Here is a 19,115-nt window from a genome sequence, read left to right as displayed (position 1 = left end):
TTTGTTGAGCTCCTGTTTACTTGGTTGGCTATAGTCAGCCTTGGGAATTTATTTTTCACTGTTCCCACCCCTCATGTTTAACACTGCTTTGGGACGCCCCAATGGTTAAGAAGATCAGGAGCTGTGTCCGTCAATAAATAAAAGAGAATTTTTTTGACTTACTGTAAAATCCATTTCTCTGATGTTCATTGACGGACACAGCACCCACCCCTCTGTGGAGTTGTAATTCTTCTGACACTGCTTGTAACAAAACTGAGTACCTTAGTATACCCCCCTGGGACTGCCCATAGGTGTAGCCAGACTTTTTTTCTGCCTAGTGTCCTACTCCTGTAGGGGGCAGTATAACCCTATGGTTAAGAAGATCAGAAGCTGTGTCCATCAATCAACATCAGAGAAATGAATTTTATGGTAAGTCAAAAATCCCATTTTTTTTTAAACCTGGGTATACGTCATATGACCTTCTCCAGACACGCGCCTCCTGCACACTCTAGTGGCCACGATGTGACTCGATCTTTCACCCGCTGTCCACCAGACACAGTAGATGATAGCTTGTTGTATCCAGCACCAGTACAAAGTGATCGCTGTGATTAATCACAGCAATTGTATGTAAAATGTACAGTCACAGTATGTAAAAAAAAATTGGAATTTTTGGTCGCTTCTACAATTACCAAAGCTTAGAAGGGGGGGGGGGGTAGGTCTCCCTGACCCGACCATATACTGTATGGCAGTTCACGAACAGAGTGGTCAACTGGTGTCGACACTCCTCCCATAAATTACACAGGAATCTGTACCAGTCTCTTTAGCCAGCCTTTCCATTGCCACTCCCGATTCTCTTCTAAACACCCTTTGAGCGAGCCCACTTTACTGGAACTCCACAGGTACTACATGATGGCCGGGGATTCCAGCTTCCCCTCTCCATTGACACCTATAATTGGCCACCCGGGCTTTGTACCGGGTTTCACTGACAAAGCCTTCCAACTCCAACCTGACCTGAACCTAGTTAGAGCTTCTACCTTTCTTGGCTCTTCTGGGTGGGCCCGTCCATCAGTCCTCTACTCTATCTTGGGTAGATGGAAGATCTTGTAATTGTCCCATTTTTCTTCGGTCCCTCCCAGACCATGCTAGTTTCCGCAGACAACCCACTTCATTTGAAGATCTCTGTCTTGCAGAGGGCCCCTTACGGAAATTTCTCTCCTATTCTTATGGTATTTTACTTGCAATCACATCTCAAAATTACCCTCCGTAACTGAGCAAATGGGAAAGAGATCTTAACACTACGTTCCCGGAGGATCATAAGAACCAGATTCTCCTCCTTGCCCACAAGTTTTCTCTTTGCAGCAAATATCAGGAGATCACATTTAAAATCTTGTCGCGTTGGTACCAGACTGCAGCTGTTCTAACATCAATATTCCCCGGACACAGCCCATTGTGCTGGGGGTGCGGTTATCTTCTGGGATTATCCAAAGTTGCACCCCTTTTGGCAACAGGTACTGCAGATTATGCACAAACTTACTAATATTTCCCTTTTGTAGGATCCGGCAACAGTGCTCCTTAACTTTACTACAATGTCCAGCAAGAGATACCATAAATCCCTGCTGAAACAACTTCTGAATGCAGCCAGGGCCTTCATCCCCAGCGTATGGAAGCAATAATCCCCACCTACTGTGCCATAACGGTTTACATGGGTGAATGATATTCAACAATGGAATATATGACATAAGCCCTTAGGGACAAGACATAGGAACGCAACACGCACTGGCTACACTGGGATATGTTCCGCTTTTCAGATGAATATTTGACTTACTCTAAAATTGAGCCTCTTTCCCCTGGGGGAACTTGAAGTCTTGTGCTGTCGACCCCACCAAGGCACCCCAGTCTCCCTCTTTTCTTTTCTTTTTTTTTCCTACTTATCTAGACACCTAAGGTGTCTATTCTTTCCTTCCATAAACCAAAAAATATTTATTGGTATGCTCTGATAGTTAGGTACAACTGGTATGGGGAAGAGGCATAGAGTCCTTCATCATGTTACGCCTATTTTCCACTCCCCACCCCCTATGGCAGGCATCACTAAATGGCAGACCGTGGGCCAAATGCAGACCGCCTCACTCTCCCTTTCGGACTGCCGCGGTCCTGCCATTTAGGAGCCTTTTCTTCCCCCCTGCCATCACTCTGTAATCCTCACAGAGCTGGCAGTGGGAGACGGGACAGTTCTGGATGGAAGGCAAGGCTGCCTGAGGTTAAGAAGCAGGTGATTGGCTGCTAGGATAAAGGGCAGTCCTAGCAGCCAATCACTATCTTGCAATGCCTGCCTTCATCCAGATCTCCATGCGATCTGTCTGTGAAAGGTAGGACAGTAATGGAGATGAAGTTAAAAAGGGCTAAGACTGAATGTGGGGGGGAGGGGATGCCGAGGATTGCTGTAATGATGCTGAGGACATCAAGGTTGGGGGGAGCTGAATACTGGAATGTGGGGGAGCTGAGGACTGGAATATGGGGGCACTGAGAACAGGAATATGGGGGAGCTGAGGACTGGAATGTGGGGGAGCTGAGGACTGAAATAAGGGGGAACTGAGGACTGGAATGTGGGGGAGCTGAGGACTGGAATTTGGGGGACCTGAGGACTGGAATGTGGGGGAGCTGGGGACTAAGATTTGGGGGAGAGCAGAGGACTGGAATGTGGGGGGAGCTGAGGACTAGAATGTGGGGGAGCTGGGGACTAAGATTTGTGGGGGGAGCTGAGGGCTGGAATGTGGGGGAGCTGAGGACAGAAATGTGGGGGAACTGAGGACTTGAATGTGGGGGAGCTGAGGAATAGAATGTGGAGGAGCTGAGGACTGAAATATGGAGGAGCTGAGGACTATAATGTGGGGGGACTGAGGACTGGAATGTGGGGGGTGGGGGAGATGAGGACTAGAATGTGGGGGACTGGAAAGTGGGGGGAGCTGAGGACTGGAATGTGAGGGAGCTGAGGACTGGAATGTGGGGGAGCTGAGGACTGGAATGTGGGAAGCTGAGGACTGATATGTGGGGGAGCTGAGGACTGATATGTGGAGGAACTGAAGACTGGGATGTGAGGGGACTGAGGACTGGAATGTGGGGGAGCTGAGGACTGGAATGTGGGGGAGCTGAGGAGGAAAGTGTGGGAGGACTGAGGACTGGAATGTGGGGGGGGGGTGAGGACTGAAATCTGGGTGGACTAAGGACTGGAATGTGGGGGGTGGGGGAGCTGAGGACTAGAATGTGGGGGACTGAGGACTGGAATGTGGGAGAGCTGAGGACTGGAATGTGGGGGAGTTGAGGACTGGAATGTGCGGGGACTTAGGACTGGAATGTGGGGTAGCTAAGAACTAAGATTTGTGGGGGGAGCTGAGGACTAAGATTTGTGGGGGGAGCTGATGACTGGAATGTGAGCGAGCTGTGTACTGGAATGTGGGTGGAGTGAGGACTGGAATGTAGGGGTGGGGGAGCTGAGGACTAGAATGTGGGGGACTGAGGACTGGAAAGTAGGGGGAGCTGAGGACTGGAATGTGGGGAGAGCTGAGGACTGTAATGTGGAGGAGGGGCTGAGGACTGTAATGTGGGGGTACTGAGAACAGTAATGTGGGGGAATTATGTAAATAGGGGCAGAGAACATTACTGTTAATGGAGGTTGATGTCAAGGAAGTGTGAGAACACTACTGTGAAAGGGGTGGAGGGGGATGATGTAAAGGGGGAGCTGAGGACACACCTCAAGAGGGGATCTTGATGTGAAGGGGGAGGGAACTGTAATGTGCAGTGGGGACTGAGGATGCTGATGAAAGAATTGGGAAATATTTGTGCATGTCCATTAGGTGCACACTTCATGGGCTGCACTACCCGCAAGGAACACAGAAAGAAGTCCTTTACCTTTGTTTTGAAAAATTGCGCCACACCAAGCTGCATGGTGCTGCAGCAGCAACATGCGGTTTGGCACACGTGAAAATGTGCGACATTACTGACATGATATTCAGACCTCTGCTATAAGAAAATTTTACTGACCGGACCTCGGTGAATTGTAATTCAATACCAAAGCCCTATGGGTTCCGTACATGCTAGTTAGTGCCTTTTTTCTCTCTTTTTTTTTTCAGTTTGGCATGTCATTTATGTCTTTCTAGATGTTTTCCATCACAATGTAGGAATTACTTGGTGTAGAGGCTACGACTTGAAGTTTTTGGACACCTTATATTGTTGTGCTGGAACCTTGTCTGTTACTTTATTGACATCTATAAATTCTCGGTTCTTGTTATATACATTTCTATTAACGGATATCATCGACTATGGTTTGCCATGTCATGCTGAAGTGTTTTGCTCCATACCTTTAAATAAAGAATTAAAAAACATTTTTTTAATGTTTTTACTTACTGTCACCAATTAGGAATTCCTGATCACTGCCAAAACAGTAATATGATGATGCTGTAATGCTCTGATGACAGTATGTAAATAAAATAATTGTAAAAAAATAAAAAAAAATGTATTTGTTCTCTATTTTCCAAAAAATTGTGACAAAAAAATTACAACTTCAAAAAACTCACCAATACCTTGGACTGTCTACTTTCCAAAAACAGGTAATTGGGGGGGGGGGGGGGGGGGGATTTGTTCTGTCCTGGCATTTTAGGGCCTCAAGAAATGAGATCATTATCAGTACATCAGGGCTGATACATTTTCAGGATATACAGTATATCCTAGTTTGTAGATTCTATAACTTTCACACAGACTAAATACCACACTATGAGTTGGTTTATTTATACCAAAGAAATTTAACAGAATACATTTTGGGCTAAATTTATGAAGAAAGATTATTTTTTCGCAGAATTTTATAACAGAAAAAAAGAGAAATATGGGATTTTTCTCAAAATGTCTGGTATTTTCTCATTTAAATAGCAAAAAAATATAAAAAAAACCCAGTGGTGATTAAATACCACCCAAAGAAAGCTATATCTGTCTCAAAAAAAAGATCAAATGTTAATTTGGGTACAGTGTTGTATGACTGAGTAATTGGCATGTATAGCGTGACAGCGCTGAAATCTGAAAATTGGCCTGGGCAGGAAGCGGGTGAAAGCCTCTGGTATTGAAGTGGTTAAAACATATCCTTTATCTGTTCCTTCCTCATTTATGATACAGCTAGTGCAGGCCCTTATCAATTCCTTGGTTAAAGTGATACTAAAGTCTCGTTTTTTTCTTTAAAAATAACAAACATGTTATACTTACCTTCTCTGTGCAGTTGGTTTTGCACAGAGCAGCCTGGATCCTCCTCTTCTCGGGTCCCTCGCCAGCGCTCCTGGCCCATCACTCCTGCCAAGTGCCCCCACAGCAAGCAGCTTGCTGTGGGGGCACCCGAGCCGAACCGCAGCTCTGTGTGTCCATTAGGATACAGAGCAGCGGTTCGGCCCCACCTCCTCTCTCCTAATTGGCTAACTGACTTTGATGGACAGTAGTGGGAGCCAATGGCGGGAGAGAGAGTCCCGGACAGCCAAGGCACTTGTGCATATCAATGGATCGAGATGGGTCTCAGGTAAGTATTAGGGGGAGCTGAAGGGAACTGCTGCACACGGAAAGTTTTTTATCTTAATGCATAAAATGCATTAGGATGAAAAACCTTCTGCCTTTAGAACCACTTTAACTACAGTAACACTCTCCTCAGTGGACTACAAAAAACACATTGATACCCCTCATTTGCTAAACTATTCATCATGCTTTTCATTCATTCAACCAACTCCACTTCTTTCTGTCCATCCTTCTACTGGTTGAAAGTTACTCCAGGAATTCATTTCCAACATCTTACTCCAGTTTTTTTACCTTGCTTCTTTTCAAGCTCTTCCTGTAGATTCTGTCTTTGTGCACGCACTGAAACAAAGACAAAAGCAAATAAGCTTTGCAAGATGTGCAGCTTTTTTACTGTCAGCAAGGCGTTAGAAATAGGGGTGAGCAGATTAATACCAATTTCATTTTTCACACCATTTTGAGAAAATTAGCTTCTAGGTAAAAATTGATATAAAAAAATAAATATATCTCCACCTCTTGTGTACCCTCCAAGCTACCCCTAGCAAACAATCGGTAAATGGATTGTCACAGGAAATGAAAGAGTTTCTTATCTGTGCATTGTGGCATCAGCTAAAAAGCCTTCTAAAATGGCAGATGGTTAGTAAAAAATAATATGGGTAATTCTGACAAGTCTGTTTCTGACAGGTGCATAGCTTGTAGGACTATAGAAGCCAGAGGAGCAGAGCTGCGATCACATAGCCCCTGCTCTCTCCCCCTCTATTTGTCTGTGTTCAGTGCGCTGACAGGAACACAGATGGGTGCAAAAACCGCAAATGTCATGTCAAACTGCTAAAATGTTACAGGAAGTAGCTGAGAAGTGTGCCTTGCTTAGATAAAAGAAAAGTTTTTAATTTCTTTTTTTTTGTATATGCACTTGTGACGTAACTGCTGATATATGTTATATGCACGCCTATTTTGAGCACTTGGCAAACGGGCATGAGCCAGGCTAAATCACTTCGCTTAGAGAATAAAAAAGGCTTGATTCCTGAAAGTCTGAGTCTGAAAATTCCATTCCTTGGGTTTCAAATAACTATTTGCTGCAACAGCATGAATAGTAGAAATGTGGTTTGATGAGTGAAAGACATGTAGGGGACTAAGCTATAGAAATATGGTCTTCTAAACAAACAGCTCTGACTTGACAAAACATAAGCAAAAAATGACAATCCTGACAATAAATAAGCAAAAACAGGTAGCTGTTTCATGTGGCCAACAAAGAGCAACTGCGACAATACACAGATTAAAAAAAAAAAAACAGGCAATCATGACAATACACAATTAAAAAATGGATCATCAACATCATATGGGGGAAACAAAATGCCAATTGTTACAATACACAGGCAACAGATGGGCAATGTTTTGAATATTTTACACTGATTACAATATGTATCATGTTGCCAGGCAAAATTACAGTCGTTTTCTTAGGGGTGCAACTGTCTTCAAATGTCTCCTGAGGGTCAGGGAAGCTACTTTTTACTATCCTTGACCTGCTGAAAAAGAACAGGCCCAAGATAATTGAAAGGAGCTTCCTTAACCCCCAGGGGATGTTTAAAGACAACTGTACCCTTAAGAAAACCCTCTTAATGTCATCTTTTCTATTGACGTCAGGGCATTTTGCAAAATAGTGAAATTTTGAAAAAAAAAAATGTTTTGCTTTCCAAGAACATTTGGGCAAGATTTAAAACTCTAAATTTTGTCCATCTCTAGTTAAGAACTATACATACAAACAATGCTGCCAGCCCTGAAATGATAGTTATTTTCTATTATTGCTATTCTGCAGTTTCTGCTGCTTTCTTAGCCTGTTTTCTCCAGACACCCCTAGGGTGTCTGGAGAAACACTACTCCAGGGTGAGGAATTCAGTTCAGTTTTCATCATAATCTGCGTTTATTAGGTTACATTGTGGAGTACTTTGCAGCCACTTTCAGTGACATTGGGGGAGATTTACTAAAACCGGTGCATTCAGAATTTGGTGTAGCTGTGCATGGTAGCCAATCAGCTTCTAACTTCAGCTTGTTCAGTTAATCTTTGGCAATAATACCTGGAAGCTGATGATTGTTTTGTATGCATTGCTGCACCAGATGTTGCACTCTCCAGTTCTAGTAAATAACATCCATTGTGTGGTTCTAAATAACCAAAAGTCTGTCATACACATTAGACTCGATAATGATTGGACATGCAGGCGCAATCTAATCAAAGTTTTTACTAAACCCAGATCCTGCATTCACTATATCATTACTTAGTAAATATAAACTGATAAATACATTTTCTCATCAGCTTTATATAGCAATTAGAGCAATCTTGTGACTTGTATCAGTGAGTGCTGGTAGTTTGTAGGAGGCGTTTTAATTTCTTCCACGATTGTCCTATCAGGCTTCAAGACCCCTAATTCTCTGTCTGAACATGTCTGGACAGTGCTGATTTGCCCTGTGCTGATCACATGTACCCTCTAAAGAAAATAAAAATCATCCATCAATCAAGATGTGACATTCCACCCACTGTGTTATTTTTTAGTTACTGGGCATAGAGGAGGAGGGAGGGACTGGGCTGTCATTTAGGATCTGTATACACGTCCAAAAGTGTGATGTTAATACCATGTGACCTGAATAGCTCAGCTAAAACCAGGAAGTGTTCTATCCAGCAACAGAGACCAAACTGAGCATGTGCAGCTGAACTACACTTACTGTGCTTATCTGGACTTGTCCAGAGTGAACTTGCAGGAGGGGGAGGATCTATGTATACAGGATCACACAGCCTTTTTTACACAATGCAGAGGATTATTCACTTAAGTTACACAGTGAGTATAACAAGCATGCTATTCTGCATCTATACACAGATTTTTCTGTTGTGGGTTTAGCAAAACTCTAAAGTCTCTTATAACATTCGTATGTTGCCTTAAAGTGACACTAAATTCTGGTTAAACCCTTTTGCTGCCTGCTGGCATGTCCATATGCTGTACGGACCTGACATTTCTCTTTCTGCTATAAGCTCATGGTCACTCCAGTAACCATGAGCTTATAAAAAAACAAATAGCTCTGATTAGCAGCTAAAACGCTGCTGATCAGAGCTATTCACCTCAAATGTGGTTACCAGTCCCCTTCCTTTCTTTAAATGGACACAGTAAGTGACCTCAGACGACAGCTGATTGGCCGAAACGCGTCAGTGGGCACGCTGACACACACATGCTGAATGACCCATGAATTTCGAACCGTTTTACTGCCTGTATTTCACCTGCTTCTTGTAAGTATGTTTGCAATACATTTTGGAAGTTGATTGAAAATACTGCACCATGAGATCTCCTTGGTTCATTTCAATCTACATCTGAGCTGTGAGCTGGAGGTGAAGTTTGGAGTGCACTATCCCTGATGATTGTTCATTGTTGCATTGATCTGCTATTTGGAAAATGCTTTATGCCTCTGATTATCTTTTATTTGGTAAGGAGATTGGGAGATCACATTGCGGTGGTGTGTGCTATCATATGCACTGAAGGTTGTGGAAACTTCTTCCTATCAAGCGCTGCTTATGAACTTTTTTATCTTGTTTCAGGTTATTGTCTACACATTTTGGCTGGCTGCTTGTAACCCCTCCTTTTTTTGAACTTCAAGTTTTTTAAAGGATTTTATCTTTTGTATAGTGCAGATATTTTTATATACTTTTAGTAATGCAAGTGTTTAAGTGTTTGTAAGTGTTTTTAGTAAGTGATCAGTACCAATCGCTCCTGTGTCCATTCATCATGAGAGCATAGTAAACAGTTTGTGAATGAATAGGAGTCTCTATACAGACTCCTATTAATTTATGTGCATTGCAGCTGAGGCTGTAAAGAAAGGGACTGTCAAAAAAGAGACATCAGGGGTTTGTTTAGACCTCTGATATCTAAGAACAGCCCCATCCTCCACCACCAAAAAAGTAAAAATATAAAAAAATTAAATTGTAAATAAAAAAATGAAAAAAACAAAACAAAAAACATAGTATGCCCTTGCAAGGCTGTGTTTACCAGCACAGGCGTTCCATGCATTCCCACTGATGTCATTTGGTATGTAGCAACTGCATGAACACAGTTGTTGCACCCAATTTGACATCCATGTGGGTCTGGGTGCATGTCCCTGAGCTCACACTGTCTGTATTCAGGGTTGAGCACCCTCACCCACACAGATATCAGATTGGGAGCAGCGGCTGTGCCCATGAAGCCATTGCATCCCAATTGATATGAAGGGAACTGCTTGCACAGGGATGCACAGACCACTTGCGCATCCCTGTGCAGGTAAACACAGCCCTCAACGAGCATACACTTTAGTATGTCCCATGTGAACGAGGCCTTAGTAGCAATTTAACAGGAATTTTGTAAGTTATGTTGTGTTTGTGTGCACTAATAATGATTTTAGTGATTTTTTTGTGAAAATAGGGATTTTATGAACATTTGCACTATTGTGGGGTCTAAAAAAAAAAAAATCCTTTTTTAGCACTTTTTTATTTTTATTTAACAGGTGCTTTTAGAAAACATATGGTTTGGGAGGTCTTTTAAAAACCCCACTGAATCGCATATGAATTGTGGGGGTATGAGGTGCACATTCCTGTGCTATTCATATCCGATTCCTAGTGTAAACCAAGGCTTTAGGGATCGCCGATATCGTTTTTTCATTGCCGATACCGATATTTTGGTCATCGTGTATCGGTATCGGCTGTTATGAGCCAATATTTTCTTACATTTAAAAAAAAATTATTATTTTTTTTTTTACTTGACAGGTACTCTTGTGGAGGGATCTGGGGGTCTAAAAAGCCCCAAACCCCTCCTCTGCACCTAAAAGCATTTAAAACGCCAAGTTTGGCTGTTTTGAATGCTGTCATTTTTTTTAATCTGGCGCCAGTACCCGGAAGTGATGTCATGATATCACTTCTGGGTTTTTGCATGGAGACCCGATCAGAGCCGAATGCGGCTTTGATCGGGTCTTCGGCAGCCGTGCAGGCTGGTTGCCTGGGTCTCCCGGTAGGACGGGAGACCCGGGCGAGCCGTGGAAGGCAGCGGGAGGGGGGGGGGTGGGACGTCCCCTCCCGCTTCTTGTAATGACAGCCGAGCGGCTTCTCAGCAGCATTGGTTGTCATTACAAGGCAGGCGACCGTCGGCTATGGACGCCGGTACCAGGGTGATGCTGCAGGCATCACTCTGGTACAAGCACTTTCCGAAATATCGGTAATATCGGCCACCTTGGTGGCCGATTCCGATATATCGGGGAAAGTGCATATCGGCCCTCGATATATCAGCTTTGCCGATAATCGGTCGATCCCTACTAGGCTTAGTGTCATTTTACCTAACCTTAAAGCAGAGTTCCACCCAAAATTGGAACTTCCACTTTAAATACTGCTGACCCCCTGACATGCCATATTTGGCATGTCATTTGTTTGGTGGGGAGGGGGTACCTAGTTTTGACAGGTACCCGCTCCCACTTGCGCTCGGGCCGCCTAGGTGGCTCAAGCCAAAAATATCCTTTCCCCCTCTCTCCCTGCAATCTTCTGGGACATGTCACAGGTCCCAGAAGATTGCCCGGCCATTCACAACAAGCCCACACTAGAGATGCCGGCGCTGCTAAGAGGAGAGGGAGAGGATTGAGGCTTCGGGCGGCCGCATTGCTGGTTTATGGGACAGGTGAGTGTGAGTTTATTAAAAGTCAGCAGCTACACTTTTTGTAGCTGCTGGCTTTTAATAAACACAAAAATGAGTGCAACCTTGCTTTAACATTATTGGGGGTTTTTCTTTCCCTGCAATATTGCTACACTTTGATAGAATTTAAACTTACACTCCTGGAGATCCTCCTCCACATTCTCTCTGTTTTTCTCCAGATCCTGCAACTCGGTTTGCATCTCTTCCTGAGCTGTATACAGAAAAAAAAAAATGATGACCACCCACACAGGACAGGCACCACTGTACATGAGAAAAAATAGGTTTCAGCGCTAAAACATAAAATTAGTGAACATATAGTGCATATGATTGCATAAAACTGCAAAAAAAAGTCCATATGGATAATCAGTGTCAGTGTAAACAAGGTCAATCCTCCACCAGTGGTCCTTCACCCAAAAAAAACAATGCGCACTCACCAAACCATGTCGCTGTCTTATAAGGACAGCTAATGCATTTTTGTACATTATACAGCAGGTCTTGAGCCAGAAAGCAAATCAGAAGAGAGGATGACACCGGAGAAAATTCCTTCAAGTACTCCAACCAGCAGGAAGTTATATCAATAGATATGCAATAGAGAAAATGCTTTCCATAGTGTAGTATTTATTAAAAGAAAACTAAAAACAAGAAAAAGCCAAACACAAAGGTCCAATCTTCAGAACATCACTTACATGAAAAGCCACCAGAACCCACAATAGCACTGGTGGCTAGGACCTCTGGCATGTAATACTGCGCATTTCTGTTTTTGGGTGAAGGACCACTGGTGGAGAATTGACCTTGTTTACACTGACACTGGTTATCCATATGGACTTTTTTTCAGTTTTATGGACTGAGTTCTTTATTTTTGACCATATGCACTATATGTTGACTCATTTTAAGTTTTAGCGCTGCAACCTATTTTTTCACATGTTTTTTATGTTTGTATATTCACATGATTTGCAAGCTGCTGATTAAGTATTTTATTTTAAGGTGACTTCACTTTTATGTTCACCACTGTACATGAACGATATGTCAAATCTACAAGTGCATCCAGAAAGTATTCACAGCGCTTCACTTTTTCCATATTTTGGAATGTTACAGCCTTTTTCCAAAATGTAGTAAATTCATTATTTTCTTCAAAATTCTACAAACAATACCCCATGACAACGTGAAAGAAGTTTGTTTAAAATCTTTACAAATTTATTAAAAATGAAAAAATCCCATGTACATAAGTATTCACAGCCTTTTCTCATTACTTTGTTGAAGCACCTTTGGCACCAATTACAGCCTCAAGTCTTTTTGAGTATGATGCTACAGGCTTGGCACGCCTATTTTTTGGGCAATTTCTCCCATTCTTCTTTGCAGGACGCTCAGGCTCCATCAGGTTGGATGGCGAGCGTCGGTGCACAGCCATTTTCAGATCTCTCCAGAGATGTTCAATTGGGTTCAAGTCTGGACTCTGGCTGGGCCACTCCTTTTTTTATCTTAGCTGTGTGCTTAGGGTTGTTGTCCTGTTGGAAGATGCCACAATCTGAGGTCCAGAGCTCTCTGGAGTAGGTTTTCATCAAGGATGTCTCTGTATATTGCTGCGTTCATCTTTCCCTCGATCCTGACTAGTCTTCCAATTCCTGCCGCTGAAAATCATCCTCACAGCATGATGCTGCCACCACCATGCTTCACTGTAGAGATGGTATTGGCCAGGTAACGAGAGGTGCCCCGTTTCCTCCAAACATGATGCTTGCCATTCAGGCCAAAGAGTTTAATCTTTGTTTCATCAGGACAGAGAACTTTGTTTCTCATGGTCTGAGAGTCCTTCAGGTGCCTTTTGGCAAACTCCAGGCGGGCTCTCATGTGCCTTTTACTGAGGAGTGGCTTCCGTCTGGGCACTCTACCATACAAGCCTTATTGGTGGAGTGCTGCCGAGATGTTTGTTTTTCTAGAAGGTTCTTCTGTCTCCACAGAGAAACGCTGGATCTCTGTCAGAGTGACTATTGGGTTCTTGGTCACCTCCCTGACTAAGGCCCTTCTCCCCCGATTGCTCAGTTTGGCCAGGAGGCCTGCTTTAGGAAGAGACCTGGTAGATCCAATTCTCTTCCATTTACAGGTAATGGAGGCCTCTGTGCTCATTGAGATCTTCAATGCCGCAGATATTTTTCTGTACCCTACCCCAGATTTGTGCTTCCGTATAATCCTGTCTCGGAGGTCTACAGACAATTCCTTTGACTTCATGGTTTGGTTTGTGCTCTGACATGCACTGTTAACTGTGGGACCTTATATAGACAGCTGTGTGCCTTTCCAAATCATGTCCAATCAAGTGAATTTACCACAGGTGGACTCCAATCAAGTTGTAGAAATATCTCAAGGATGATCAGTGGAAACAGGATGCACCTGAGCTCAATTTTGAGTGTCATGGCAAAGGCTGTGAATACTTGTGTATGTAGCACTACCCCCGGTTGGGGTTGCTGGTTAATAGGTGTTTCTCAGCCCTCCTTTGACCCTGTGAACCGTTTAGCCCACCTGACACTCTAGGTTCGGACATTGTGTATTTACTTTTTAAACAAACTGACACCAGATAAATGAGTTTTGACCTTTTACTTAGGGAATAAAGGAATAGGAAAAGTATGTCAGTCAGCCGAATCCTGCCTAAACCAGCAGACTGACGCAAAGAAACCACAAAAACAATGAATTGCAATATTAAAGAATAATTTTTGAATCACACTCTATGGTTTAAAACAGTGACTAATGATCTTTATGGTAATGATGCAATTCTCAACTTGAAGGAGAACTCTGAACTATCCCTGTACTGTTAATATTCTAACTAGCAATACTGCAACCAGATAGATTGTGTCCCCTTTAAGAAGTAGCAGGTGTCGACACCTTTCCCTTGGCAAGGCCTTGCTATATCTTCACCAACAGTTGGAGCTCTTAAAACTGTCCAAGGTAATAAGATAGCTGAAGGATCAGATGTTAATTTATAATCCCATAAGGAGTGATGTATACAGTAGTGCCTGCAGTCAGTGTGTAGATGAAAAGGTTATACTTGCAGTCAGAACTCAGCTCAGGCATTCTCTCTCTTGGATGTCCGTCTGTGAGGGTCCTATAGGATAGGCGATGTGCTCTCTCACGCTCCAGCATCTGGGAACGAGCGGTGCTCTGTTTCCTCAGGCTGTCCAGCTGGCCTTCACTCGCTTCCCCTTCAGGTATACTGTGACAATGTCCACAGTACAGCAATCAGCATCCGCTCCACTGAGTTCCGCACGCGGGTCAGCCCCTGTGCACTAGGCCGCAGCTGTAGCCAGTCCTTCACACACGACAGGCTGAGCTGTACTCACTGGGTCCCGGAAGCAAGAGAGCGCTCGAGCTGTGGAGCAGATAGATTAAAATTTTCTCCCATGATCCTCAGCTTCCCCATTGCTTCTAGGGAAGATAGTCCCCCCCAGCAATCCAGATAATGTTCTGCTACTTGTCCAGAACTATATCCCCCACAATCCTGTTCTTCCACTTCCTGTGAGAAACTGATCTCTTTTGAAAGCAGTCTTAAAGGGGCACAGGAACAACTCCAACAACAATGGTAAGTGTATATATATATATATATATATATATATATATATAGTTTGGTAGTCCCGACTACATTCTCCCCCCCACTTGAAAGTCTTTGGTCCCCAAGGACAGAGGAACCCCAAGGTAAACCTATTGCATATCAGCCCAAAAAGCGAGCTGAATCAATAATTTCACTAATCAGAACTTACAGTAGCTAATAACTGACCAATGGAAGAATTCTCAGATAACAAACTATACAAAGTGTCAGAAAAAGTTGAATCTCTCTCACAGCAGGCCAATAATAAATGAATGGCCCACCTAGTAGTGTCAGATGGTGGAGCAGGGTCATCCTCTACTAAAGGCTCCGTAGAAGAGGCTAGTGCTTGGCTAGAACGTTGAGTAGTTGCGATGAGTTCATTCGGACTCTCTCCAAGGGTATTATATGAAAGTCTCTTAGGTGAATGAATCTCCCTTCGAAGTCTGGAACACACATTCTCTGCAAACCCCTGGCCCCAAAAACTGCATCCAGGCTGTGGCTCTTCCAAACTGTCAGGTGCGACTTCACGATTGCTCAATGGCGGAAGGACCAAACTTTCTTCCATAATGGGTGGCTCAACATTTCCCTGTGGAAGAGAACCTAGATCTTCTTCAGCACTGAATGATTCAGGATTAGTCAATGAGGGCACAACCGAAGTCTATTCAACACCGGGTGATTCAAATTGTTCAATATGCTCTGGCTTAATCTCCCTGACTGCTCTTACAAAGGATGGTACAGACCTTCTCAAGTCCTCCAATTGACGTCTCTCCCTTACAGGTGAGGGCGGCATTTGAATATCCTGGAAAACATCAAAGATATCTTCCAATGGAGGGGCCCACATCCAGTTGAGTATCATTTCTTCCTCATCACTATCCTCCTCCCTATCCTCTTGAGCTGGGCGCCTTGACATCCGCCGAGTCCTGGATCGCAAATTAGGAGGGCGAGGTGCATCGGAACAAGGAGCTGTGGGTACATGAATAGCATCTGAAATGGGTAAAATATGATTTTGATGCCAGGTCTTTACTGGACCAGTCTTGCCCTCAGGACGAATCTGATACACAGGTAAGCCAGGTAGCCCTTTACAAATGATGGATTGAGAGCGCCAACGATCAACCAGCTCATGTTTACCAGGCACTCCCTGATTCCATAACAATACCTGATCGCCAGGCTGTAGATCTTGAATTCTCACCTTCAAGTCAAAATTCTTCTTGTTACATTGCTCTCTCACAGCAGACACTTCTAAAGCTCTCTCATAGGCTAATTTAAATTTTTTTCTAAGTCTGTCCACATAGTAGCCACGATAGGAAGTCTGAGAAGTATGATCCGGAGATGTTCCAAAAGCTAAATCCACCGGTCAATCAAGCCTCTCTCCCAAACATCAGTCAAGAAGGAGACTATCCAGTAGTTACTCACAGTACTGTTATAGGCATGGACCACAGCAGCAATGTGATCACCCCAATGTTGCTTCTTCTCCAGCGGCAAAGTCCCCAACATGTTCAATAGGGTACGGTTAAACTGTTCAGGTTGGGGATCTCCCTGAGGGTGATATGGAGTAGTTCTGGACTTCTGTATACTCAATAGTTCAAAAAGTCGCCATATCAACTTGCTCTCAAAGTCCCGACCTTGGTCCAAATGAATGCATTGGGGTAAACCATAATGAATGAAAAACTTCTCCACAAGAGTCTTAGCAACTGTACTAGCTTGCTGGTCTCGGGTCAGGAAAGCTTGAGCATACCTAGTAAAATGATCAGTCACAACCAGGACATTACTACGCCCACCCAGGTCAGGTTCAAGACACAGGAAGTCAATGCACACAAACTCCATTGGTCCTTGACTTCTTAGGTGGCGCCACCTACAACCGGAGGTGACACATTCGGGTTGGGGCAATATAATGGGTGCAAGCCGCAATGGCGGCAGAGGAGCGGAGATGTGTATGGCGGCAGCAATATAAGGTAATATACTCCTACAAGATCATGGGGCTAACTTAGGGATAACGATGGTTTACCTTGTACAGGGGACAGTAATGTATATATGATAAATCTTTACTTACAGATCCAGCATAGTGGTATTGGGACATCTCCATCTAACTACTAAATATGAAACAAGCTATTGTAGTTTAAATAAGAGCCAAGATCTTTTGGGATAACAGCCACAATTGAACATGATCTATCAATGCAGTGATGTGGATCTGTTATGATCCCATTATGAGCGTTTAAGAGGTAAGAAAGTGGTGATTCGGTTGTAGGCTTTATAGGGATATCTCCCTGAATGCACCCTTGCATTTTATCTATATAGATGGTGAGAATATTAATAATTCGATTTTGGGTAAATATAATATATTCATATAGTTTATATCCCTTTCTTACCCCCTTGTTTTTTCAAGCTTATCCGAGATCATATAATTACCATCTCGTTTTGGTCCGCCCCCCCTCCTCCATATTACCATATATTCAATATAAAGTGATAATTTTTGGTAGGTGCCTAATATTTATACACAAACCTCCTTATACTATGGAAGTTAGAAAATTCCCCATGTATCATCCTTTGCACAATCCTTGAAGTTGAGGGGAAGTTTCCCTTCTTTCCTTTCTAGCATTATTTATAATGAGCACTTTACTTTATTATACACTATAAAACTCACCCTTTTTTCTGCCCCCGCACTCGCCGGGGAGACGTTTGCATGCCACGCATCACAGATGATCATCGGGTCAATTAATGGTACTGCATGGAGAACATTTCACTGAGCATGGGGGTTTATCCACTTGGAGATATACTAAGAGTAAATTAATGTGTTTAAACTATTAAATTGTATGATTATTAATATTTTTTGTTGATTCTTTATAGACAATAACAGAACCCTTACTGCCGGTTCACACTGATCCGACTTGTCAATTCTGTGCAATGGAACCGTTCTAATCAGAGCAACTCAAGTCGCTCCGACTTAGAAAAAGGTTCCTGCACTATTTTTTTGCAAAGTCGGAGCGACTTGCATTGACTTCTATTATGAGAAGTCGTTGCAAGCCGCGCTGAAGTCGCGCTGCACGGGCGACTTCATTAGTCGCCCGAAGTCGGGGCCACTTTGAGTCGGATTAGTGTGAACCGACTCTTATCATGCCAATTCGCCCTTGAAGAAGCTTTTTAGCGAAACATGTCGGGCAAGGACATGGGTGGCAGCAGAAGTGGCCCCACCCAAGTATAAGAGGGTCTATAATATGTCAAATGATTGTCAATTGTCACTCATTATCTAAATATATTGTAGAAAATGGGGGTGTGCTCTCACTGTGTCCCTAAATATGAGTGCCACATCCCAATATGAGAAGCATATTTGAGGATTCCCCTTGGGGTGGGACTTTGAAGGTCACTCGAAAAATATACAAAAAATTGTATTGAATATATATTGGTTTTATTACAAAAATAGTAAAAAGTAAACATACACAAATGACATTGAAAACTAGTAAAATTATTGGCAAAAGTGATATTGGTATGAAGGTGTACAAATCACTCAACCAATTATTCCAAGCAAGATCCGACGTTTCAAGGTGAGAACCTCTTCTTCAGGGATTTTTTGGGGAATAATTTTATCTGTAAGTATTGAAGGAATATATCAAAGCAAACAAGCAGTTGTTGATAATATAGAATATAACAACAAAATATTAATATGAACATGTTTTTTGAGTATAGGTATACACTCATTATAGAACAACATTGTAAGTAAAAAAAAAAACGTTGTATACACTTACATGGTTGAAGGACGCATGAACACCACAATTGTTTTGCCATAGATTAAAAACATGGAACATTAGCAACACCCACAGAGATCATCGTCAGCCTTGTCTATGAAAGGAAGGTTTAGTACTTGGAGTAGGTCCAAGAAGGGATATAGCATATGATAGTAGAGAGTGTGCAGACCAGAGGGGGCCCAAATTGCTCCAGCTGGAGTCCAAATTGGCTCAACCAAGGGGGCGGGGGTCAGTCACAGTAATGCTGTAAATAGCAAGGAAATACAATGAATAAGAAGTAAAAAATAAAAATAAAATACAAAAATGTTTGTTTTATCTGGGTGCAATGTACAGAGAGTACAATGACGCGACAAAACCAAAAATATGCACGTATATACAAATACTACATATATATAAGGCAATAGCCTGATAGATGTGTGTCTAATGAATGCACATGTAGCATCTTACTAGGATCAGGCATGGTTGATAACACTGCTAAAAAAAGAAGCTAGTGCATAGAGTAAATTGGAGCCTATGCTCTAGCAATTTTATGACTATGAGGGATAGCCAGTGAAGCTGGATATATAAAGATGAAAATATAGTCATGACATAGGC

The 19,115-nt window shown here is 42.9% G+C and overlaps 1 protein-coding gene across 1 annotated transcript in view; it reads right to left on the bottom strand.

Moving 5' to 3' along the window:
* LOC309560565 (synaptonemal complex central element protein 1-like) overlaps positions 1–19,115 on the bottom strand; it is a gene marked incomplete at its 5' end in the record, with an annotated part of 145,026 nt that overhangs the window by 65,854 nt on the left and 60,057 nt on the right. The window contains 2 exons of the mRNA XM_082264190.1: positions 5,815–5,862; positions 11,347–11,421. Coding sequence (XP_082120316.1) covers positions 5,815–5,862; positions 11,347–11,421 — 123 coding nt within the window. The remainder of the gene's footprint in view (positions 1–5,814; positions 5,863–11,346; positions 11,422–19,115) is intronic.

This window comes from Pelophylax lessonae (assembly GCF_965119305.1).
Source record: "Pelophylax lessonae genome assembly, chromosome: 7".
Taxonomy (NCBI): Eukaryota; Metazoa; Chordata; class Amphibia; order Anura; family Ranidae; genus Pelophylax; species Pelophylax lessonae.
This window is presented reverse-complemented; position numbering and strand designations above follow the sequence as displayed.